Here is a 24,172-nt window from a genome sequence, read left to right on the forward strand (position 1 = left end):
CTATATTTTTAATGTATTTCTGTAGATCTATGTGTGGCTTTTATCCAAAGGTAGATTGTACTGTTTATACTATCTTTTTAGCTTACTTTTTGTTCATTTGTTGCATCATGTAGCTCTTCCTGTGTCAATAAATATGCCCTGTAAAGACATTTTAAAATGCTTTATAGTATTCCATTTATGGACATACCATAATTTATTGAATCTAACTCCTTTTGCCAAACATTTAAGTTGTTCCAAATTTCTGGTTATTATAAACAGTGCTTTATTATCCCTCTTTGTGTATCACTTACACATTCATTTCTGATTATTTTCTTATGAAAAATCCCAGTCTTGGGCTTATTGAGTCAAAATGTTTTCCCCAGAAGATTTCTAATATGTGGTTGAATCAGAAAAAGAACATATTTTTAATTTCTGGTCTGATCATAAGAAGTTATCAGGTAGAGCTAAAAGCAAACCAGATGGTGATTCTGAAATTTTTAGCTTGCCTTCATCATTTGGTTCCCTGATCTTATTATTATTATTTTTTTTGCTATTATTTTTCCCCTGCTGCTTCTATTATTCTTATCTAGAAGTAAATGTTGATAATATCCTTCATCTTGATCTTTGCATCGCTCATTTTTTCTCAGTGCCTGGGGGATAGGGTTTTTTTTAAGGAAAGTTTTCATTCGTCAATTCTGTATCCATTTTACGAGCATCTCTTGCAGTGATTCTCAGAGTGCCTTTGCATCAGCACCACTTGAGATGAATAGAAATGCACATTCTCGGGCTTTATCTGGGACCTGCTGAGTGGGCAACTCTGGGAGGCAGCCAGGCCATCTGCACTTTAACACATTTGACAGCCATTGACCTGTTGAGTGTCTACCTATTGTTAAGCCTTCCATTAATGAGTTTGCAAATTTAAAGATGAATGTGATATGGATTTCATATCCAAGAAGCAAGAGAAGGCAGTATGAAAAGTGACTTTTGTAGACTTATAAGCCAAATACTCTGGAACCAAGGAGGCCTGGGAGTTAGAAGTTTTCATGGAGATATATGCCTTGGGTCCTCAAGGAGATATTTTGGGGCAGAATAGGCAGAAGTAGAGTTCCGTGCTGATACAACCAACCCAAGGGGGCCTGGTGAATGAGAAGGAATTTCTAGTAGTTAGAATTGAGTTGAGATACTATATACAGGACTAGAGTGAGCTGTGTTAAGTTCTGGGAGTTTATGTTCCATGTGGCCTGGTTACTATAGAAACCTGAAGGCCAGAATGAAGGATGACTGGTACCATGGGGACCAGTGTGGGTCCTATGCTGTGTGGGCACTTGAGTTTTGGGATTTCTTGGTTTAGCATAGGAACCTCTTTATCAGGAAGGTAGAGAGTATCTTTTTCCAGCATGAAGTCTCTAAGGTCTTTATTTAGGAAGTAGTCTGTGGTGACTGAAATCTGGCATGGAGAAATCCGACTTCTAGACCAGCATCATGTCCTCTTTGGGAACCAGACAAGATGAATGGAGAACAGAAAACCATTTCTCTGCCAAAGGGCAGGTCAATGAGGAACCCTAGGGGAAGAACATTCTTTACCAAGGTCAAGTTGGCCTCAGTCCAGCCCTTGCTGGAGGCTTCAAGAAGAGAAGCCCTTACTTTACAACTTTAAAGATGGGTTTCTGCATGAATTAACGATCTTTTGGTGAGTAGAAATTTTTATCAAAGCCTCAGGAGGGATCTTGGGCCTGTGTTTGTAAAACCCTTGAGCAGGTTTGAGGGAATCAAGGAAGAGCTTGCACCTGGCTCTCAGTCTTGGCTTTCAGTTTCACATCGTCCACCATAGCCTGGATGTGAGACTTTGGCAAGCTGGTGAGCCTCAGTAACCACACCTAGAATATGGCAATGACCATCCTTCCTTTCTCCTGACACACACACACTCTGATAAGCTCAAAAAAGATAGTTACCATGAGCCCCTATAGTCATTGCACTTCAAGTGTTCAGCAGCCACGTGTGGCCGGTGGCTGCCATACCAGTTGTACCATTTTAGCAGAGATCTAGAACATTCTCATTACTGCAGGGAGTTTTATGTATTATATGCATGGGTTGATTTTTTTTTTTTTTTCCGGAAGAAGGAGCATAACTTTTATCAGACTCCCAGAGGGGTTCCTGACCTCAAGTAGGTTAAAGAGAAGCTCTTGCCTTCAAGTGTCTGTAACCTGCAAGTACCATACAAATAGAAGGTGTTGCTTTTAATCCAGAAAGCTCTGGGTACTTAAATATGGTCTTTTTTTTTTTCTATTAATTTCTTAGAGTTCTCTGGTTTTTGTTCTATTCCCTTTCCTTTCTCCTACACAAGTTCTGTTTCTCCCACATCCACTAAATAGCTGTGGAGGAGGGCAGCACCCCTCCCTCCCCTGGGATTAGGAGTGGGAGGTTGCCAAGGCTGCGTTCCAGCTCTTACCCCTCCAACTGGTAACTCATGACCCCTGGGCTCCTGGCCTTAACTGCATGACTGCCGGGGACCCAAGGCCAACTGTGGGAGGAAGTAAGAAATTCCGTAGAACTCGTTGCCTTTGGCAAACGTCTCCCACACTCAGTCTCACTGGGTGATGGCAGTGAACTGGTGAGGTGGACAGGCCCAGCCATTCCCATTTTGGAGTTGTGGAAACTGAGGCTCTGGAAGGTTAATGGTTTGCTGGGTAAATTAGTTTGCTCCATCTCCCATAACACAGTACCTAGACTGGGTGGCTCAAACAACACACATTTATTTTATCACCTTTCTGGAGGCTGTGAGATGCAAGTGGTAACAGGGTGGGTCTCTGCCAAGGGACTTGAGGGAGGCAGCTGTGCCAGGCTTCTCTCCTCAGCTCCTATATATCTGTCTTCTTCCTTTATTTCCTCATCTTCTCCCCTCTGTATGTGTCTGTGTCCACATATCCTGTTCTCATAAGGACACCAGTCATACAGGGTTAGGGCTCACGGCGATGACCTTATATTAACTGAAGTATCTCTGTGAAGACCACATTTTGAGGTCCTGGGGTCAGGGCTTCAACATGAAGGGATGGACTTCACCCACCACTCTGGTGCAGCCAGCTGGTGGCCCTAGTGTCCTGACTCCCTCTGTTTTCCTCTGGCTGTGCTGCAGTTCTGCATTTCTGCCCCTGTGCTTGCGCTGCCGGCCCTGCGGCCACCTCTGTTGCCCTTTCCCCTCCACTCTGCTGCCCGGGTGCAGCCTGGGTGTGGCAGGGGTGCGGGTGGCCGTGGAGTGGAGGGGTCTAATTGCTGCACTCCCTGCTACTCACAAAGTGGGAGGGACCTTCTCTCTAGAAGCTGATGTGTGGCAGGCAAACCAGAGGCTGGGCTGAGTGCAGAAATGCCTAAGTTTGCTTGGTGCGAAATCAATGCAGAGGGTCACACACACACACACACACACACACACACACACACACACACACACAGGGCAGCAGCAGCAACAGTAGCAGTATGAAAAAGCAGAGACTACTTAACACCCTATATGGTTTAGGAACATTGGGTTCTCATGAGGAGACACGCCATCTTGGACTACACTAATTGGGGATTTTGGAATACTAGTTCCAGAGAAAAAAGTCATTCATTCATTTAAAAGAACCTCTGTGCTGGGCCCTCTTCTAGGCACTGGGAATACAAGGGGAAACAGGCTCCCATCTTTGAGATAACATTCAAAGAGGAAAGGCAGATAAGTGAGCAGGGGAGGTGGTCAGGGAAGGCCCTTCTGACTGATCATTTGAGCTGTGTGCCCAGTGAAGAGGCGTCTAAACCCTTAGAAGAGCTGAGGCTGCCAGGCAAAGGGAACATTGTGTAGGTGCTCAGAGGAGGAAAGGTGCTTGTGCTGCTAGAAACCCACAGGACATGTGAGGCCGAGGGATGGGTTTAACAGGAGGATCCAGAGAGAGGTCGGACAGGGCCAGATCTTGACCACATGGACAGAAGAAAGGAGTGTAGATTCTGCATGCGGAATGATGGGAAACTCCTGGAAAGTTTTGAGGAGGAAGTAGCATTCTTTATTTACACTTTAATACTAATGATAGGAGTTATTTTGTTACTCTGTGCTAGGAGATGTGCATGCATTATTTTATCTTTATGAAATATCAACTATTAACACCCTGTCTTATGAAAAATTTGGATTAGAGGCAAAATTTCTTTTCCAAAGTTATACCAATTAACATGTGGTGGGTCAGACTGTTGAACCCAGGGAGTGATTCTCTGAAACTGGTGCTCCTAGTACTAACTGGACCCTTTGGTGCTCTGCAGTGTCCCTCATGAGAGAAAAGTATTATCCTAGACACAGGGATACAGGGAATCCTGGCCTTCACTGAGGTTGCTGTCTTATATATCTGGAGCCTTAAATTCCAGCTTTGTACATATTTTAGAAAACACTTCTGACAGATCTCAGGAAGAAGCTTATGGCCCACATCCAGTAAATTCACAGGTCCAATGTTTTCTAAACTGCAGGACACCTTGCAAATGTAAGTTATTTGTTTATCATTCACAGTACTTTCAGGCTCATAAAACCATGACTACTGAATCAGCCATTCCCCAGATCTCAAAATTGTGTCTCTCTCAAATCAGACCCTGGGGTGAACTGTCCTGTTGACCCAAGGGTGAACGTGATTAACCCTCAAATTTGTCAACTCTGGGTAGACACAAACCATAACAGGCTTCTAATGCTAAGTAAATAAGAGAGGACAGACAGACATACACACTCTGGTGTGCGCCACAGAGTAACCTAATCAAGAGAGAAGAAAGCAATCTCAGGCAGCATCTCTGGAGAGAACCCTGCTTCCCCTCAAAGGAATTCCATTCTCTCAGCAGGAAGGTAATTGACAATATGGGGGGGGGGAACAGCTGAAAAGGAAGTGCCCCAGAGCTTTCAACTTGGTTTCCTAGGATGGAAGACATAAAAACAGTTATCGCCTGAGGTTCTGATTTCAGGAAAGAGTTTCAACATCAAAGGCACCCTTGTCTCACCCTCTCCATTTCCCCTTTGAAAGCCTAGGAGGGCGAGCATCTTTGCTGAATATCTCTGCTGCCCAGCACATTAGGGAATCTGTGAGCCCCATCTGCTTACAGTCCGGCTTGGAAAAGCAAAAGGGGGGTTGTGGGGGGCACACAGCCTGTGCTTTACTTTTATATCCTTGGTTTTGGTTTCTGGGACTTTTCTTCCTGGCCATGCAAGAGGACATCTCCATAGCTTCTTGCATGGTGATACGCTAGAACTGGCCAACACTCTCACGGCCTCTGCATGTCTTCAGGGAGGATGATCCTGGGTTTCTGGGACACACTAGGAAGATGATTTGGTGTTTATCAGCTATGATCGTTCTCTTTGTTGGAAGTTTCTGCAACTTGAAAAAAAGTGATATAGATAACAAATAACCATGTCAGTCCCACACCCTTGGCCTGTGAGCCTTAAACCTGCCGCCCAGGAGAAGCTGTACGAGCCTGTGTTCTCAAATAATCTCCGAATTAGTACCAGAAGACCCTTGGAATGAGTTTACCATTGGTGAGAAGCTGTTCTAGAAATTGCTTTTAAAATACTTCTGAGCTTTCTAATCTCTTCCATTGTTCTAAAATATGCTTTTACCAGCTACCTGTGATTCCTGAGACTTTGGTCTCAGGAAGGGGATACCAAGAAGGGGACACCACTCTTAACCTCCTACTGAAAATTTCTTTTCTAAAAATCTAGAACACAAGCAAAATCAAAAGAAGAGGATCTGTGGAGAAATCCAGAAGCCAATAGTGTGCAGGCCATGCCCCGACCCTCCTACCCCTGTAACTTGTGGCCAGGGGCAGGATTGTGTGTATAAGAAATTCTCCCAGAAACCAGCAGATGCTAGGGGTCAGAAGGTATGTCTGCCCATCAACTACCCGTGGGAAAGAAGCCCTTGAGAATGGTGAGACTTCAGCGACCTGCCTCATGATGCATCAGAGCAGCGACTTTCAGTGTGTGGTGCTTTCAATGTGTGGTGCTCCAGACTAGCAACAATGGCAGCAGCCGGGGCCCTCCCTGAGCTCCTGAATCAGAACTCGGGGGTCACCCAGCTTCTGTGTTAAGAAAAGGCCACCAGAAGGTTCTGATACACCCTCAAGTATGAGGACCACTGATTTAGACACCCCTGCTTAGGAGGTCGGAGACCCAAGCAGGGCTGCATTGCTTATATCAGTTCTTTGGAAATACCAGTGTGCTGATCCAGGGTTCACAGGCAGGAATATGTGCAAGCAGGTCCTGACTTAGACTCTTTCAAAGGTGGAGCTGATCTAACAAGATCAGTGGTCAGTAACACTGCCCGGGGCTCCCATTCACTCATTCATTCATTCATTCATTTCTTTAGTCATTTTTTCATTCTCCAATCACTTGTTTTATAAAAATTTATTGAGCTCTTATGTTCCAAGCATTGTCCTAGTAGTGCAAGTATGAAATGTATCATCCACATAGGCTTAGATTTGACTAACTTCCCTGAAGCTCAGTTTCTCTATAAAATGGACCAAGCTGAGTGTGGTGACGCATGCCTGTAATCCCAGTACTTGGGAGGCTGAGACAGGAGAATTGCAGGTTCAAGACCAGCCTCAGCAATGTAGTGAGACCCTTGGCAACTTAGACCCTGTTTCAGAATTAAAAAAAAAAATTAAAAGGGCTGGGGGTGTAGCTCAGGGTTAGAATACCCCTGGATTCAATCCCTACTACCACCAAAAACAAATAAGCAAACAAACAAACAAACAAACGGGTCACTACCTAGTGATCCTGTAAATAAGTTGTAAGATTAAATGAACTAATGAATAAAATTGCTAAGGACAGTGCTGGGTACACTTTTAATAAATGGTATCTATTAATCCTGATGAGATATTTAGGAGTCAGTAGCCTGTTATTTCAGACTGGAGTGGAAACTTCTATGGGGAGGTAGTAGGACGTATTCTGAGGGTTTTGAAAGCCTAGGAGCTATCACCTGATTCTAGATCTTTGATTCAACTCCTGACTCTAGATGCTAGATGCACTTTGGAATCTCGGGAGGGGTTTTTAAGCGATGCTGATGCCTCACCCTTAAGGATTCGAAGTTAATAGACTGGGCTGGGAAATACATAATTCATCCTGCAACCAAGAAGTTATAAGCTGTGCTCTAGAAATTTGTCCTGGTCTGATCATTTGTCATCAGCAAATTCCAGAGAAGGACAGGTATCTGGCAGCAGTCACCAAGGAGCAGCAGGTGATACCTTTGTGCTTGGCTAGAATGAGCCATTTGGTTGCAGCCTTCAAAGTGGTGTATTCTGCTTGTTTACTCTTTTGAGCCCATGGTGAATGCTGAGCATCTTTTAAATTTATTTTTATTTTTATGTGGTTGCCGAGCATTTTTAACACACTCCTCTTGCTACCAGATTTACAAGTTTCACGTGAAGTGCCCGCAGATTGGATCCAAATTAAGGGCTTGTCCCAGTTACTAATCCAGCCTTGGAGAGTTTTCTTCACTTTTAATCATATGAACCAGCTCTTCCTTCAGCTGTGAGGCTGTCCAGCCACGTTTCTAATGAGTTTCCTATTAAGTTAGCTATTTGACCTTCAAGTGTATTATTTTCATTGTTTTCGTTTGATTACACCCAAGTCATTTTTCTAGAGGCCGGAGATTAGAAATAAAACAACTAGAAACTAATGCTACTCCCTGGCTGTCCTGCCTCACCCTCCTGGGTTTCCTGGAATTCAATATTTTCTAGTGCCTTAAATAATACCACTTGTACTTGAAACTATTTTTTTTTTAAAAAAATAAACCTATATTGCACCTAATATCTTTTGAAGTGAACTAAGACGGCTCACCTAATTTGCTTAGGCAGTCAACAGCAAACATTTAGGAAGGCTCATGGAATACCAAAGAAGGACCTCTACAATGACCATGCCCCACACAGGGATGTGGATATGGAGCGGGGTTTGGATGAGATGAATTTTTACTGCTAACCTCCATGACTTCTGACAGTGGTCTCATCTGATAAGTTGACATTCACGCCGTGGCATTCTGAGAATGATATTCACGCTTTGGACAGTGCTGTGGACTGAATCAGGGACCCTAAAGGATCTGGACTTTCTTTTCTCCACAGCTTTTGCAGTGGGCCACCCTATTGTCTGTGAACACTAGTTTACCTCCTCCCATCACACGTACCCACCTGGAGGGTCCCTACCCTCTCTCCTCCCAAGCCCACTTTCCTGCTACATGGCTTCGTGTACTTGGCTCTAAAATGGTGAGTGGATGGTTAAAAATCCCAAGATCTCCTCACTCATCAGCATTTCTCCCAGGCCAGAGCGTTGTTTTTATAACACACATTTTCTCCAGTTATACAAGTTGTGTTATTAACCTCCAGGGCAGCAGGCGGGAATCGTTAGGAGCCGGGTAATTAGTGTGGTTGTGAAAGCCAGACAATCAGAAGGCAGAACTGGACTGTCAAAGCGAACATCTGATGAAATTCAGGATTAATTTGGAGAAGTAGCTGTTGCCATAGCAACCAATCCCCACTCTCCCTTGAAATGGAAAATAAACAGAAAACAAGAAAAGTAATTCAAGTTGGTGTCTGGGAAGAAGGAAGGCCCTTCTATACAAGAAAAAGGAGAGGGTTTGGATATTTTAGGATATGCTGAAGCAGTGGTAAATTATCTCATTAGAGCAAAATCTGAGTCATTTGGCGGAGGGCTTCAGTTCCAAGCTTGCTTTCTCTAGGAATCTTTGTAGGCCCATCGTTTTCTCTGATCATCCAGGTTCTAAATCAGAGCCATTCAAATTAGCTCTTGGATTATTTTCTAAGTTCTAGTTGTTTCTAACCAGAAAACACACAGCAAAATGCTCAGATGCAGGCTTCAGATGGGCTGATGAAAGCCTTTGCAGAAAAGGCTGTGAGCTGGGCTCAACCTAGTGAAAGGGCATCTTTACTGAATGTGGTGTTAGTAGACGAAGTGGATGGGGGGAGAGTCATGGCAAAAACCTCTCCTTTCGAGGCACACAAACTTGGGTTCAGGGTCCTATTTGAGTGTCTCCCCAGTTGGAAGTACAGCAAAAGATAGGCTCGAGAGTGCTTACAGCACCATGGATCATATTGACCCTTAACTGGAAACAGCCCCGATGGGTATCAATAGAAACTATGGATAATTAAACCATGGTACCGCCACACAAGGGAGTACTCTATAGCCGTGAGAGCAGACAGTCTTCAACTTCATGGAACGACGGGGATTATTCTCAGGAATGTTAGGTTGGGCTGTTGAGGCCATACACAAAATCATATATATGGCAGGTTTTATTCTTTATAAACCTCAAAACTGGGAAATTTCACCTCCAATATTGGCTTATAGTCAGCATATTTGTGTTGTTGGCTTATTTATACCCCTGGGGAAATGGTTAGTGACAGAAGAAGGCCGTAGTGGCACTCGCTGGTGGGGGCTGGGAATGCCATTTTTTGGCAAGCTGCTTCCCTAGTTTTAAAGTTAGAGATATATTGATATAAGTTGAGCATTCCTAATCCAAAAACCTGAAATCCAAAATGCTCCAAAATCCAACTTTTTGAGCACCAACATGACTCAACAAGTGAAAATTTCTACATCCTAAAACTTTGTTTTATACACAAAGTTATTAAGTTTTGTATAAAAATTACAGTCTTTAGGCGATGTGTAGTGTATAAAGTATTTATGAAACATAAATGAATTTCATTTTAGATTTGGGTTCTATTCCCAAGATATCTCATTATGTATATGCATATATTCTAAATTCTGCCCTCCCCCCCCAATATGAAACACTTCTGGTCCCAAGCATTTCATTAAGGGGGACCCAACTTGGACCTGTCTGACAGGATTGTTGTGAGGACTGAATGTCTTAGTCCACGGCATGCAGTAACTGTTGAATGAAAGTTAACGGTTGTTTTTAGGGAAGGAGAATTCATTGTCTGGGGAAACTTCTGGGAAGAAGTGAGCCATTCCATAGGTCCAGGGTCCCGGATGCTTCCCTGGCCCTCATATCCATATCTCTGGTTGTTCCTGGTGATGTCTGGCCACCGATCTGACTCCCCTGGAGCTCTTGCGGACATTCCAGGCCCAGTGTTTCATTCCTAGCCTTCTTTCTCTTCTCTGGCTCCCTGGCACCTGCCAGTGGCCTGCAGTCCTCTTGCTTGCTCTCTCCATCACACTGGCCCTTCTACCTGGCTGGCCTTCCCTTCCTCTCTTAACCTGTATTGTCTTTGATACCACCCACACAATAGGTGCTTTGCAAAACTTGTTGCTTTACCCAGAGCCAGGCTGTGCACCCATGGCCCTGACCGAGAGCTGCAGCCTGGCTCAAGCTGAGCTTAGTTTCTATTCAGGGCCTCAGATTTCCTGGTAGACTTGGCATGTCAAGGGCCACAGTTTTCCTTACCATTCTGGAGCCACCAGGCTTCTGGGTAAAACTGTCTGGCCAAGAGACACAGGCTTTCATTTTTTTTTTTTTAAGAAAGGAAACCCTTCCCAACTGGTGGAAAATAAGCTTTTGCTTAGTGACTAATAACATAAACACAGACAAGATTTCTGGGCTTATAAATAACCAGTTGTACAAGTGCCCAAGGGAAGCAGCCAGTTCTGCCAGGAGAATGACCAGGAAGGCTGCTACCACCTCGCTGGTGCTGACCTTAGCCATGGGCAAGGAGCCTTGGGCCTTGGGCGTGGAAGCTGGTCATTTTTCAGTGCGAATTCCCAAGGCCTTGCTCTTATAAGTCCCACGCTATTTGGGAAAAATAATAGATTGATTGCTAGGTTCCTTCCTGCTCAAAAATCCTGTGATTCTTGTGGCAGCCACTGCGCGTTTGAAGAACCATGCCAGTGCGGAGGGGAAAGTCTTAGGGTTTTGTTTTGCCAGAGCTGCCCAAGAGGCAGGTGAAGTAATTATGAGAATGACTTCCATTTATGGCACGCTGGTGAGGCGTGTGCGGTGGATGGGCTCTCTGAGTCTCCCTGCAGCCGTGCTTGGAAATGATCAGCCTCATTTGCCTGATGGGGAGAGTGGGATCAGAGAAATGAATGAATGCATATGAATAGTAATATGGAGACAGAGCTCTGGGAATTTGTAGCCAGACTGCTGGGGCCCATTCCCAGTTCTGCCTGCATTCTCTGTAGCCTTGGCAGCTATTCTGACCTTGCTGCACCCAGGTGTTGCCATCTATAAAATGAGTAGACTCAAAGGACCACACTCATAAGATGTAAGATATAATCCACGTAAAATGCTTATTAGCATGGTATCTGCACATAGTAGGGCCACAGCACACATTGCCGTCATTAAGAAAGTGTGCGAGAAGTGTCATCTCTACCATGCCTGCCTCCTCGATTATGCTCCAAGTCTAGAGCTCTCGCTGGCATGTCGCTCATGCAAGGTTACAAGCGCGGCTTTGGCCATGAGACTTGGGCTGCTTCCTGCGAAGGAGGGGGTGAGAGATGGCATCCCGGGGTCAGAGCTTTCTGACTGGCTTGCCCAGCCATGACAGCGAAGGGCCAGTTTTATCACTTAGAGACCATTTCATTCACCCACTGCGTCCCACACTGGGTCCTGATTGGTTTCTCTGGATGTCATAGGAATACTATTGATATACTATTGCCAATCAATAGTACAATTGGCAAGAGGTGGCCTGGTCTACCTGCAGAGCTCCAGTTAAGGAAGCTAGGCTGTGGGAGGGCAATTGAGTATTAGCATTTTCCAAACCTTTTAACCTGTGTTTGACAGAAGAAGCTCCCCCCCACACACCCCAGGATATCTTACAGGGCCAGCGTCCAGGCAACAGGGAGCATGCACGTGGATGCTCAGTTCCTTCCAGATGCAGTTAGCAGGGCGAGAGAGGGCTGGAAGCCCATGGCGGGGACTGGGGCCGAGGCCCGTGTGTGGACCCGGGTTGTATTGCAGAGGCTGGACCTGCAGGGCTTATTGATGGAGGTTATCGAGTAAAATTGTTATACTGAGCCATCTTGAACTGAATCCTGCTTATGTGTTCTTGATGAAAGGGAGGAAGGAGTCCAGTCACTGATATGATTGACTCTTACCTGATGCCATCACCAGAGGGTCTGCACGTGGGGCTCTGTTGAGGATGCACTGGGTGCTTTGGGGTTAGCGTGCTTCTCCTCTTTCTCTTCTCCTCTTTCTACCTCCCCATCCTTTCATAATGAGGAACTCTGCCGCTGCCTTCCCTGGGGCACATCACCCTGACATTTTTGGAGCCTGAGCCACATATCCCGAGGCGGCTCTTTCAGTTTCCACAGTTTATTGTTAATGAAAAGTGCACACCAGGCTGAAATCCGGGCAGGAGCCAGGGCTGCAGGGTAGAGCGAGGCCAGCAGACGCCGGAGCAGCCAACTTTATCTGGCGCTTCCCTCCTCCTCTGCCTGCCCAAATCCTTCCCCTTTCATTTTATCAGAGAAGGCTGGCTGGACTTGGAGGAGCCAAAAAAAGGACCTGGAGGGGCCTGACTTCTAGCGGCCAGTGACAAGGTGTGGGAGGACAGGGGACCCGGGCCTGGGGCAGGTTCCCGTTCAAGGCATTTGCTCAGTGAGTGAGTGAGTGAGTGAGTGAGTGAGTGAGTGAGTGTGTGTGTGTGTGTGTGTGTGTGTGTGTGTGTGTGTGTGTATGTGTGAGCCTTGGTGCCAGGCCCTGGGGATCCAGTAATACTGATACCAACAGTAACACGAATGTTACTGAGTGTGTGCATAAGCATAGGCTTTGTTTTAAGCATTTAACATTCATGGTATCAGTAAACCCTCCCCATAATTCTAAGAAGTACTTATTAATTTTATTCACATTCTATAGTTGATGACCATGAAGCACGGAGAGGGGTAAGCAACTTGCCCAGAGCCCCACAACCCAGCCAGGAAGAGGCAGAGCCACGAATCTCACTTAGAAGTGTGATTCCCACGCTGCAGCTTTGAGCTGTCTCAGTCTAGGCTTCCGCTCCAGGCAGAGGAAGTGGATACGGAGCCCAGCGAGCAAATCGGCACAGTTTAAAAGGGCAGCAGGCAGGCCACGTGGAAGGCACCTTTGAGAGCAGTCTCAAGTGGCGAGTGAGGTTTCCCCGGCAGGACAGGTGGGATAAAGGCAGAGGGATAAAGGCAGAGGGTCAAGACGGAGAGGTGTGGGAAGCAGGCATGTGTGTGTTTGTAGGTGTGCAAAAGAGCAAGCGACTCTGCACTGTGGGCCTAGGGGGCCCGCAGGAATAGTAGGAGCTGACGAAGTGGGAGCAGGTAGGCAGAGGTCCCTCAGGGAGGTCTTGGGTACCTTACAAAGGTTTTTATACCCTATCTCTTGGGAGTGATAGATTTCAAAACAATTGTTACTTATTTGTTACTGCTCAGAGGACATCTTCAGTGAAAGCCGAAAGTATGAAAGGGGCTGGGGAATGGCTGTGGAGGAGGAGGTGCCAGGGACCCAGGGCTGGTCCTTCTGGCCTTCTCTCTTCCGCACCCTGCATTGGTCTCGGGATGTCTGCCCAGAGTGCTGAGTTTGAGCATCCCTGCTAGAGAGCATCAGAGTCGGGGAGAGAAGCATTGACAAGTATTATGGAATCTGGTCTGGGTGGTGGGTCGAGGTTCTGGGAGGGAAGGGACAGGGGCTGGAGGCAGGGACCCCAGCTCCAGGGGATGCTGAGGTCTCCATGAAATGCTGCTCTGTGGCTCTGTGGCTCCCCAGCTCTGCTAGAACCAGGGCTGAGCTGATTCCTCCAGCGCTTCCAGAGGCCGCCTCGTCTAGAGGTTCTGAGCTTGGGCTTTGGAGTCAAATTTCTAATGGCAGGGTGTGCAAGTTTCATGACCCTCATAGGCCTCAGCTTCTTCAGTTTTAAATAGTAAAGTTACAGATACTTTTCTGACAGCCTGTCATGTTCTAAGGTTTAAACAAGTCAGCACACATCGGGTATTCAAAACTGTATTCGAGTCTGGTGCGTACTACATGGTTATTTACTTTGTTCAAAGTGTGTTTATGAAGTTTGAGTTCACTCATTTAGAAAATACCATTTGAGCTCCAACAGTATGCAGGGTTCTGGACGTGGGGTATACATCAGTGAGTGAAATAGGCCAACCCTCATTTACCGGTGGGTGTGAGGGGTCTAAATAAGTAAGTACACAGAAAGGATGTGAAATAGCGCTGAGAAGGACCTGTGGGATCATTGAGGACTCCATAGACATATTGAGAAACTTTGGGCTTATTCTGAGTGAAATGGGAAGTCTGGATGGTTTTGAGTGAAGAGAGGCCAAGGCTGGGCATCATTTGGCGGTAGAGAAGCTCTACGTCTAACGCTTAACAAGTGGTAGTTGTGTTGGTTTCTTACCACCATCCTGGCTGCAGGAGAGCTTTTCTAATGAGAGGTGGTGATCTTGGTGAAAGGAGTGGCCACGTCTGCTTCAGCGTTAAAAGGTCACGTCCATCAGCGAGAGATGTGGCCCTTGCGCACCTGGCTGGGAAACCTGCCCGAACCCCGTGATGTTGAAAGCGTTGATTAGTGTCCTGACTCCTTGGTGGCTGTTTACGCCCCACTCAGCGACATCTCCATCATCACCCCGTCACACTCTCTGCCATCCTAAGTGAGCTTGCTGGATAAACAAGGCGTTTGTTTATCCCTTTCTCCCCCCTCCCCAACAGTGTTTGAGAACAAAGATAAGATTGTGATCATCATGGAGTATGCCAGTCAAGGAGAGCTGTACGATTACATCAGCGAGCGGAGGCGCCTCAGCGAGAGGGAGACCAGGCACTTCTTCCGGCAGATCGTCTCCGCAGTGCACTACTGCCACAAGGTATGGCCCAGCCTGGCTGGCGGCTCTGGCCGTGCAAGGTTCTATGGCACTGGGCACTTCTTTGCATGTTACAAGAGTGATAGCCCAAGAGCACCTCTCCGGGGAAATCTGAGAGAGGAGACAGCAAGTAATGTTATGTGTCTAAATGAATCTCATTATCATGTATCAATAAAAATCAATTTAAAAAGCTGGGTGTGGTAGCGCACACTTGTAATCCCAGTACTTGGGAGGCTGAGACAGGAGGATCTGGGTTCGAGGTCAGCCTCAGCTACTTAGTGAGGCCCTCTGCAATTTAGTGAGACCCTGTTTCAAAATAAAAAATAAAAAATCAGGCTGGAGGTGTAGCTCAGAGGTAGAATGCCCCTGGGTTCAATTCCTACACACACACACACACACACACACACACATCAGTTTTTAAAAAGTGATATCTGAGCCGGGCATGGTGGTACACACCTATAATTCCAGTACTTGGGACACTGACGTAGTAGGAGGATTGCAGGTTCGAGGCTAGCCTCAGCCACTTAGCAAGACCTTGCTTCAAACTAAAAAATAAAAAAGGCTGGGGGTGTAAAGCCCCTGGGTTCAACCTCCAGGGCAAAATAAATAAAATATGATGTCTGCTCATTGTAATGTTTTGTTTTTGTTTGTGTTTCTGGTATTGAACCCAGTAGTATTCTAGCTCTAAGCTAAATCCCCAGCCCCATTTTATTTTTTATCTTGAAACAGGGCATAAGTTGCTGAGGGCCTCACTAAATTGCTGAAGCTGACCTCAAACCTGTGCTCCTGCCATCTCAGCCTCTCAAATACTGGAATACTGGCTTGTAGTATCCCACCTGGCTTCATTGTAATGTTATTGGAGAATTTATAAACTGAAAAAAAGACAATCGCCATCACTCAGGTCTCGGACTCTTAACCCCCAGGAACAGTATTTGACTTCTCTTTGCTCCTCCGAGAGGCACTAGGGATTTAGGTTCTACAATTTTTGCATTTTTATCCTCAGGTGTCATTGGAAAGCCCCACAGCCCAAACTTTCATTATTCAAAATATGTGAACTGCCAGGTGTGGTGGTGCACACTCGCAATCCCAGTACTTGGGAGGCGGAGACAGGAGGAACACAGGTTCTCGGTCAGCCTCAGCTACTTAGTGAGGCCCTTTGCAACTTATTGAGACCCTGTTTCAAAATAAAAAATAAAATAAGGCTGGGAGTGTAGCTCGGAGGTAGAATGCCCTTGGGTTTAATCCTCAGTATGGTGGGGGGAAAAATGTGACATCCAGGTGGGATGGCGCATGCCTATAATCCCAATGCTTGGGAGACTGAAGTCGGAGGAGCACAGGTTCAAAGCCAGCCTAAGCAACATGGTGAGACTCTGCTTCAAAAATAAAAAATAAAAAAGGCTAGGGGTGTAGCTTAGAGGTAGAATGCCCCTGGGGTGAGTTCCCAGTACCCCAAGCCTCCACTCTGACACACACACATACAAATAAACGTGTGAACACTTGGATTCTGTATGAATGGGCCTTTCTTACATCTTTACCAGGAAATCCCGGAATCTAACAATTGTAGACCAAACTAATTGTTTAAAAATCAGACAAAATTGGGTACCTTGTATTCCGTACCTCTCCTCCAGGAGACTTGTTTTTGTGTTTTCAACATACCTCCCGGAAGGCTTGCATTAGCAAAAGAGTTCTAGAAATGCATGCTGTCATTTCTCCCCAGTCGGTGCTTTTCAAGATATTAGGAACTGTCAGATGGAAAGGAAAATAAACAATAAAGAACCAACGATAAACATGCCAGTCAGTTTGCTCAAAAGAGCAGCTTGGGTTGCAGATGTCCTTTATGCCAGATGATGGAATGATGTTGGAGCCTGCTCCCTGCTGTTTATGCACACAGCAGGCCCACCCAGCCCCTACAGACAGGACGGCAGCTGTTGGTGAGTGGCTCCTGCTCACCTTTCAGCTGAGTGGGTGCTGGTCCCTGAGGTTCAGCCTCCAGCCTTGCTAGAGTTTGCCTGACTGCAGAATCTGTTGGTCCGTCCCGTAGTCATCTGCTGTGATCAGGCTAGTGGCCTCTGTCTCATGGGTCTGTTTCTACCTCTAACTGTTGACTTGGCCCGAGTCCTGCTGAGGCAGAGGGACTTTTAGGATCTTCCCTCATTCCCTGCTGTGGAGGAAGTACCCCCTTATCCTCAGGACAGATGTGGATCTGGTTCATGGGTTAAAGTATATTGGACCAGGCTCCTTTCCAGCACAGGGGGGGGGGGCGGGGGGGCATTCAGACAAGCAGACAGACAGGCAGGCAAGGCCTCCGAGCACCACACTCGAGTCACCAGCTGAGGAATCAGCTCCTTCCCTGGGAACCCCATCTCAGACAGACGTGGTTTGTGCTGCCTGGGATTATATTGTTTTCACACAGTAGAATTACATTCTGACAAAGAATCCCCCTGCTGGTTTACAGGCTCGGGGGAGAATGGATTCCAGTCATTTTTCCCTTAACCACACAGCTAGTGACTAATGTGCTCCTGTCTCTGGTCTCGGCGTGACAGCAAGTCGAGAGCCCTTCTGAAGGGTGAAGGTGGGGACCACCGTGCTTGCCGGTCCTTCATCCGCCAGGCACTTCCCGTTGCTCCTCCTCCTCCTTCCTCTTTCTCTCCCTCATCCCAGCCACTTCTATTCAGTTCAGTCTGTCTTCTCATTTCAGAACGGTGTGGTCCACCGGGACTTGAAGCTGGAAAATATACTGCTGGATGACAACTGCAATATTAAGGTAAAGCTCTTGCCAGGCTGATTGATCTGCAAGGCCTGGGCCGGACAGCAGGTGGGCGCCTCCCGAGCTCCCAGCTGTGTCTGGAGGCAGGCAGCTACCGCCTTGCCTTGCCTCGGCCAGCTTCTGGGAGAGTCTCTTTGCACGAGCTCTCAGATCAGTTCAAATAATTATATACCTTATGTATGAATTGAGCTCCTACTATGTGCCAAGTATGGTTCTTCCTGGTGGCATCAAAAGAGATGGCCGAGCTACAGTTTCTCTCCTCAGAAGGGTGCATAGTGTAAAATCATCTCCATGAAAGAACTTGCACTGACTAACGTACTTCACATGCATTTTGTATCTGGTTTGTCTGATATTCCCTTGAATCCAGTCTTCACAATGGCCAGATGAGATAGCTTGTGTTATTTACATCATTTCAGGCAGGAAAATGGAGGTGCAGGAAAGTTAAGTAGCTAACTTCAGCCGGGCCAAATTATTGTAATGGGACCTCTTTCCCCAAGACCACCTCTGTCACTCCTGACCCTCAGCCTTCTACTTCTCCCTCCGAGCCCCTCATCCCTGAAACCTGCCAGGCACTGGGAGACTGCCCGGCCAAAATGATGGTGGTGTTGGCTGTTGGGAAGGAGTGAGCGATGGCATTTACTTTTGTGGAGAGTGTCATTGCTGACTGCTGTTGGAGCTGGAGAAAGCTCTTCTGGCCCATGGGGTTCAAGTGCCTCCTGGGGAGCACTCTGAATGTCCTTTTGATCACGTCCACAACATAAGCAAATACGGTTTCAAAATAAACAGGGCTCGCCGCATGGGTTTCAGTATGAAATGGCCTCAGCACTCCCGGCTCCGGTGGGAGCCCTCTATTTGGCCACTTATGACGTGAGTGTCTTATTCCTGGTCCCCAGACAAAGCATGGGAACAGCTTTGCACCTTCCTGGTTGTCGTTGCTATCAGTAGAGGGGTGCACCCTGAGACCATTTCCTTGCTTGGAAGGATGGAGTTGCTTTGGTGTCTGGATTCTGCTTGTAGATCATGGAGGTGACCAGTAGTCACCACTGTCCTTTGAGACGCCTCTGGACGCCATATAGCAGTGACCTTTCGCTCTCTTGGGGTAGCTGAACTTAGTCACATATCTCTGTGGAGTCCGTAGAGGGAGAAGGAAACACTTGGCCAAAGTGGTTCTTGCTAGGAACAGGAAGTGAAATCTCAGGGCCTTTCCATTTTAGACAGCATGGTTGGATTATTCGAGAAGGATCACTGGATATAGAGTTAGAAAATTCTGGCCTGTACGGCCCACTAGCTGTGATACTGGGCAAAGTCACGTAACCCTGTTTCCTCAGCTGTAAAATGGAGCAACAGTGCTTGCTTTGTGGTCTAAATGAGACCCCAGAGGTCTCTGGGTTCAGTTTTACAAACTGCCAAGCACTGTGTACAATTGAGTCCAGGTTCAGAGTCGTGGCTTTGGGGTTAGATAGGCTGGATTTGCATTGCAACCCTGCCCCTTACTAATTGCATGGTTTTGGTAAATCGCTCGCTGATTTACGCCTTTGTTTCCTTATCCGTCAAGTAGGGATGCTAGTTCCTATCTCTGGGGATCACTGTTTGTTCTTCTTTTTATTTTTCTGGTACTGAGGATCAAACTCGGGCATTCTAGCTCCAAGCTACACTTCCTTATTTTGAAACAGGATCTCACTAAATTGTTGAGTGTCTTGCTAAGTAGCTGAGGCTGGCCTTGAACCTGCAATCCTCCTGTCTCAGCCTCCCAAGTACTGGTATTTACAGGTGTGCACCAACAGGTCTAGCTCATTTTTTTTAAATGAATATTTTCTGAGTTATTACTGTGCACAGTGCTCTGTGCCTAGTCCCGGGGCATCGATAACAAACATGAAGATTTTAGATGATACTATAATTGAAAGCAATTAGTGCTTAACTCTTACTAGACCAGGACCCACCTAAAGTGGCCATCCTCTGGAGCGGGCACTGGCCTAGCAGCCAGCTGGTCCAAGGTGCCAGGTTCTGGGGAGGAGAGGTCAGGCCCTGGCTGGTAGATTGGGTGCTGGCCTTCAAAGGGCTTGTGTCATTGACCTTGCTGACTTTCTTAGTTTCTTCCTGCCACCTGCCCCCAGAGCCCTCAGAACTAAATGTAGTCTTTACAAGGCCTGGAATGTGAGCTGTGCCTGGGGATTGGGTTCTGTGGTACAGTGTGACCTCTTGGTCCCATGATGTAGTCCCAGAAGTGATAAGGCGCATAGCTTCCTGCAGAGTCATAGAATTCCCCAGCAGAGGAGAAGAATAGTCAGAATTCTGAAAGCGATTGTGCAGGGGACAATGGGGCAGGAGCCTGGAGGAATGACTCCTTTGTATCAGCAGTATGGCATGGGGTCGGGCTTGGCAGCTCCTTCAGCCTGGGCTCTTCTGCCCTATGTAGGCAAATAGCACAGGACACGCTACAGTTCAGGTTTGGACCTATCTCTTTACTTGTCTTTTTTTTTTTTTTAAGTTATTTCTACTCCTGCATTTTCCAAAATAGATGGAACACACACATACACACACACGCGCGCACACACACACACACACACACACACACACACACGCCCACTTCCAAAGTCATTTAAATGGTTAAAAATAATTTATCTTCTTTTCTCTGCTCATTCAAGGAATGCTATTTGAGATCTGAGAATCCTAGAGCTTGAAAGTACTGCCAGGCTCAATTTCCAGCCCCTTGTCTCGATGATCTGACTCAGAGTGAACTGACTGCGCTCACACAGCTAACCAGTAGGTCATGGGTGTCTGAGTTTCCCTGGAGCCTGGAATAGCGCTCGGCACACAGTAGGTCCTTCAGAGCTGTCTGACTGCGGAGTGAAGGAATGGTGACTGGGATTAGACCTCACGTGTGTGGCTTCCAGGCAAATTCTCTTCTCACCATGCACCCACTTCCAAGGCTTCAGCTGGCCTCCTTTGGTCTGCTGGCTGTGTGCGCGCTCAGCTCTTCCTGACTCAGCACTTTGCCAGAGCATATTTAGAAAGGGCTGTCGATGACAAAAGCCGCCAGACACATGGCAGCAAGGTGGCCTCTGTGCTCATGAGCACCCGGGCTATCCCCTGCCTGGGCCTGGGCACCAGAGGCCCAGGTGAGCTGCCAGCTGAGGTGACGTGGGCCCTGCCTGCAGGTGCCTCTCTAAGTGTGGGTCCACCTTCTGCCTCTGAGAGGGTGAGGGATTTTGGCCCGGGCAGCCTCTGTTAGCTTAACCGTGTCTCATGTTGCTGCAGTTGTGTGAGCCCCCCAGCCTGCTCCTCCCTCCTTCCCTGCCTGATGTTGATCAGCATAGCGGACATCTGGCATTGGAAATTATTTATCTGGCCACTGCGAGAGGGTGTGGTTTCTAAAAATATCCACACAGTCGGTCGGCAGAAAGAATGAGAGCAATGTGCCGCTTTGGGTCGCATTCCGCACTCGGTGGAAGGCCGGGACTAAAATAGCACCCAGCGTCGCATTAATTTGCAATTAATAAAAACGGGCCAGATTCGCATCCCACTCTCTGGGAGAATGGAATGCTGGCAATTCCCATAGAAGGCTCCTGTAAAAACGCCTCACAGGGAGAGGAGGGCCAGGCACCAGGGTCAGCTGGCCTCAGAGCGGGCTGGGAATCTGGTGAGCTTCCAGGGCTTGGGGTAGAGGGGCAGAGGGGAGATGGCCCGCTCACTGCCCCAGTGACAATGGAAACATGGCTGCTGCGGAGAAGAAAGGCAGCTCTGTGCGGCCGGGGAGGAGATGAGCTAGAAGCCTCTGAGGCTTAACGAGGCGAGGCTTGGGATCATGGGCCTCTGGGCTTTGATGATATGAGAGAACTTTGCATCTGTACAGTAATCAATTCATTTGCTCATTCGTGTGTGTGTGTGTGTGTGTGTGTGTGTGTGTGTGTTTCTCCCAGGTCCATGCATGCCTGCATTTATTTGCTTAGCAATGGAACATCTACTACAGGCAATATTTTTTCGATTGCAAAATATTTAGGAAGTCTCTACTTTGTATTTGGACCTGTCCTGGGTGTCCGGGATTTAATAGTGAATCAGGGGGCCACATCTCTGCACTCTGGGAACTCAGAATCTATCTTTTGTTAAACCAGCAGTAGTAGTGAGCCAGGAGGATTCAGTGGTAAATGAAGATGGTAAGGGACTCCCCCTAGGGGACTTGCATTCCCAGTTGGGTATATAAGCAATAAAAAAAAATACGTGTTGTAATTCATGAAGAAAATCCACTCTGAGTGAGGGTGCAGTGTGGAGGTAGTGCTTTAGTGCAGGTGTTCACGGAAGGCCCCTTGCGTGGGGCATGAACTTGAATCCACCGAGCTCCCTGGCTGCCTGACCTTGGCACATGTGGTGCCCTCTGTCTGGAATACCCCTTATACTCCTCTTTGCCTGCTCTGCTGGAATGCCTCTTCTTCCAGGCAGCCTTCTCTGAGCCTCACCCTCTTGGCAGATCCATGGGACACTGTGTCACATGGAGGGGAAACGCTGCACAGGAACTAGTGGGTCTGTCCAGCTGGAAGGACCAAAAAGCCTTCAACAAGGAAATGGTGATAGAACTGGGTTTTCAAGGATGGGTAGGAGTTTGACAGGAAGGAAGGCAATGACAGCCTTTCAAGGGAACGTATCAGCAAGCACAAGAACAGGGTGTGGAGACTAGAAAAGGAACGTGAACATGTTTTGAGCCCTTGTTAGAAGCCGTACCTTATTTTGTTTGGGCCTCAGTGCCCCACTAGGGTAGGTCTGATTACCAACACTTTGCAGGTGAGGAGGCTCCTACAGCCAATAGGTAATGATCTAGCTACAACCCTCCGGCTACTTGGCTCTAAATTCCACCCTCTGTTACCACCCAAATTTGCCCTTGGCCCCAGTGAGTATCACACGAGGGCACCTTTTGGTCCTTTAGTCTGCTGTTGTCTGTAAAAGGCTTGCAAACAGTAGCCAGGCTGCCTGTTGCAGGGGCGAGAGCCACGGTGTTGGCATGCTGGGGCCGTGTACAAAGCGAGCTACTCCAGCTGCTCACTGCCATCCCTAGAGTCCCCAGAGTGGCCTTGTGGCCGCGCCCTCCCTTAAAAACCTCCCAGAATGCTCCGCTTGGTCATTTCTTGTCCCTGGAGAGAGGTGGTGCGAGTGTAGATCTGAGGATGAAAGCCAGAACTGACCCCGACTCATTCTCATTAACGTCATTAATGCTCATTCTGCATGCCCTGACCTTCACTTCCTGAGAGCTCAGGGGCGCGGCTGTCACTTCGAAACCAGTAAAGCCATAGCAATTAAGTCCCAGGGAAAGGAGTGACGAGTGTGCCTTCCAGGGCGGAATTTCCATCTTCCCCAGAGCTACCAAGAGAGCCAATTTCCTTGTCAGCCACCTGAGAGCAATCATTCCCTTGATGTAGAGCCACAGCGGCACGGCACTGTCACCTCATGCTAGCAACTGGACCACGTGCCTCAGTTTCCTCATCTGCACAGTGGGGATCACGATGGAACCCTGTGCCTAGGGTAGCCGTGAGAACTGTGTGTTCATCCACGTAGTGCTCATAGATCTGCCAGGCTCATTGCAACGCCGCTGCTCTTATTACCACCACCACCACCACCACCACCACCACAACCAGCTTCCTTTTCACCATTAATTTCAACAAGCTGATGATGTGTTTTCCCCAGGGAAGCTGGTTATTCGCAGTGACCTGAGGTCAATCCTATTTTTTTTTAAATGATGCTAAAATATATGTGGCGTAGCATAAAACTTAGTGCAGGTAGACGCCCAGCACAAGGCGCTCAGCCGCTTCGCTGTTGAGCAGCTATCTCACCACCCAGCTCTGTAACATTTCCATCTTCCCTGCATGATCTCCACACCCATTAAGCATCAACCCTTTGTTCCTCCCACCCCAGCCCTGGCAGCCACGATTCTGCCATCTTCTGTCTTCACGAATTTGTCTACTCTAGGGACCTCCTGTAAATGGAGTCAGACAATCCATGTCTTTTTACGTCTGGCTTACATCACTTAGCGCATCCTCTTCGGGGTTCATCCGTTTCAGTGTGAGGTTAATCCTTTTGAAAGGTGAATAACTGCTTTCTAATTATCATTTAAACTCTGACCTCTTTAGCAAGGGACCCTTCTCCCCCCCAGAAAGATTGATGATAACAAAAACTTCAAAACTTGGCTTCTTGGATTCCTGTTCAGAATCAGGGCTGAGCTGGATAGTCAGTGCAGGGATGGAGGGAGGTTCTGGACCCATAAGGGCCAGGGAAACAATTGGCACGAGCAGAGGACCAGCTAAGTACCATTTCCAAGGTTACCAGTGTGTCAGCAAAGTGTTACCTACCCTAACAGCACAGCCTGGTGGCCTCCTGGCTGGGAAGCACCTTGACACACGACTGGTATCCTGTTACAGAGAAACTGAACAGCTGGGGAAGACCCATGTATTTTTGTGCCTGTTGCTTTTACTTGTGACCTTCAGCAAAGTTTCTCAGATCCCCATCCTCGAGTTGCTTCATTTCCAGAGCAAAAGGTAGGGATAACATCTCTTTGGCTCTTTGGTGTGAAAGCCCATCTAGGATGAGATTATTTCTCTTTTATTGTGTTTAATGTTTCCCGAATTTCATTTTTTCTTCACTCTGAATGGCTTTTGCCT

At 47.3% G+C, this 24,172-nt stretch overlaps 1 protein-coding gene across 1 annotated transcript in view; it reads left to right on the plus strand.

Moving 5' to 3' along the window:
- The window catches only part of NUAK1 (NUAK family kinase 1), a gene marked incomplete at both ends in the record, with an annotated part of 63,515 nt that overhangs the window by 30,144 nt on the left and 9,199 nt on the right, over positions 1-24,172 (plus strand). The window contains 2 exons of the mRNA XM_080705306.1: positions 14,613-14,764; positions 17,460-17,525. Coding sequence (XP_080561432.1) covers positions 14,613-14,764; positions 17,460-17,525 — 218 coding nt within the window. The remainder of the gene's footprint in view (positions 1-14,612; positions 14,765-17,459; positions 17,526-24,172) is intronic.

This window comes from Muscardinus avellanarius, assembly GCF_963383645.1.
Source record: "Muscardinus avellanarius genome assembly, chromosome: 11".
NCBI lineage: Eukaryota > Metazoa > Chordata > Mammalia > Rodentia > Gliridae > Muscardinus > Muscardinus avellanarius.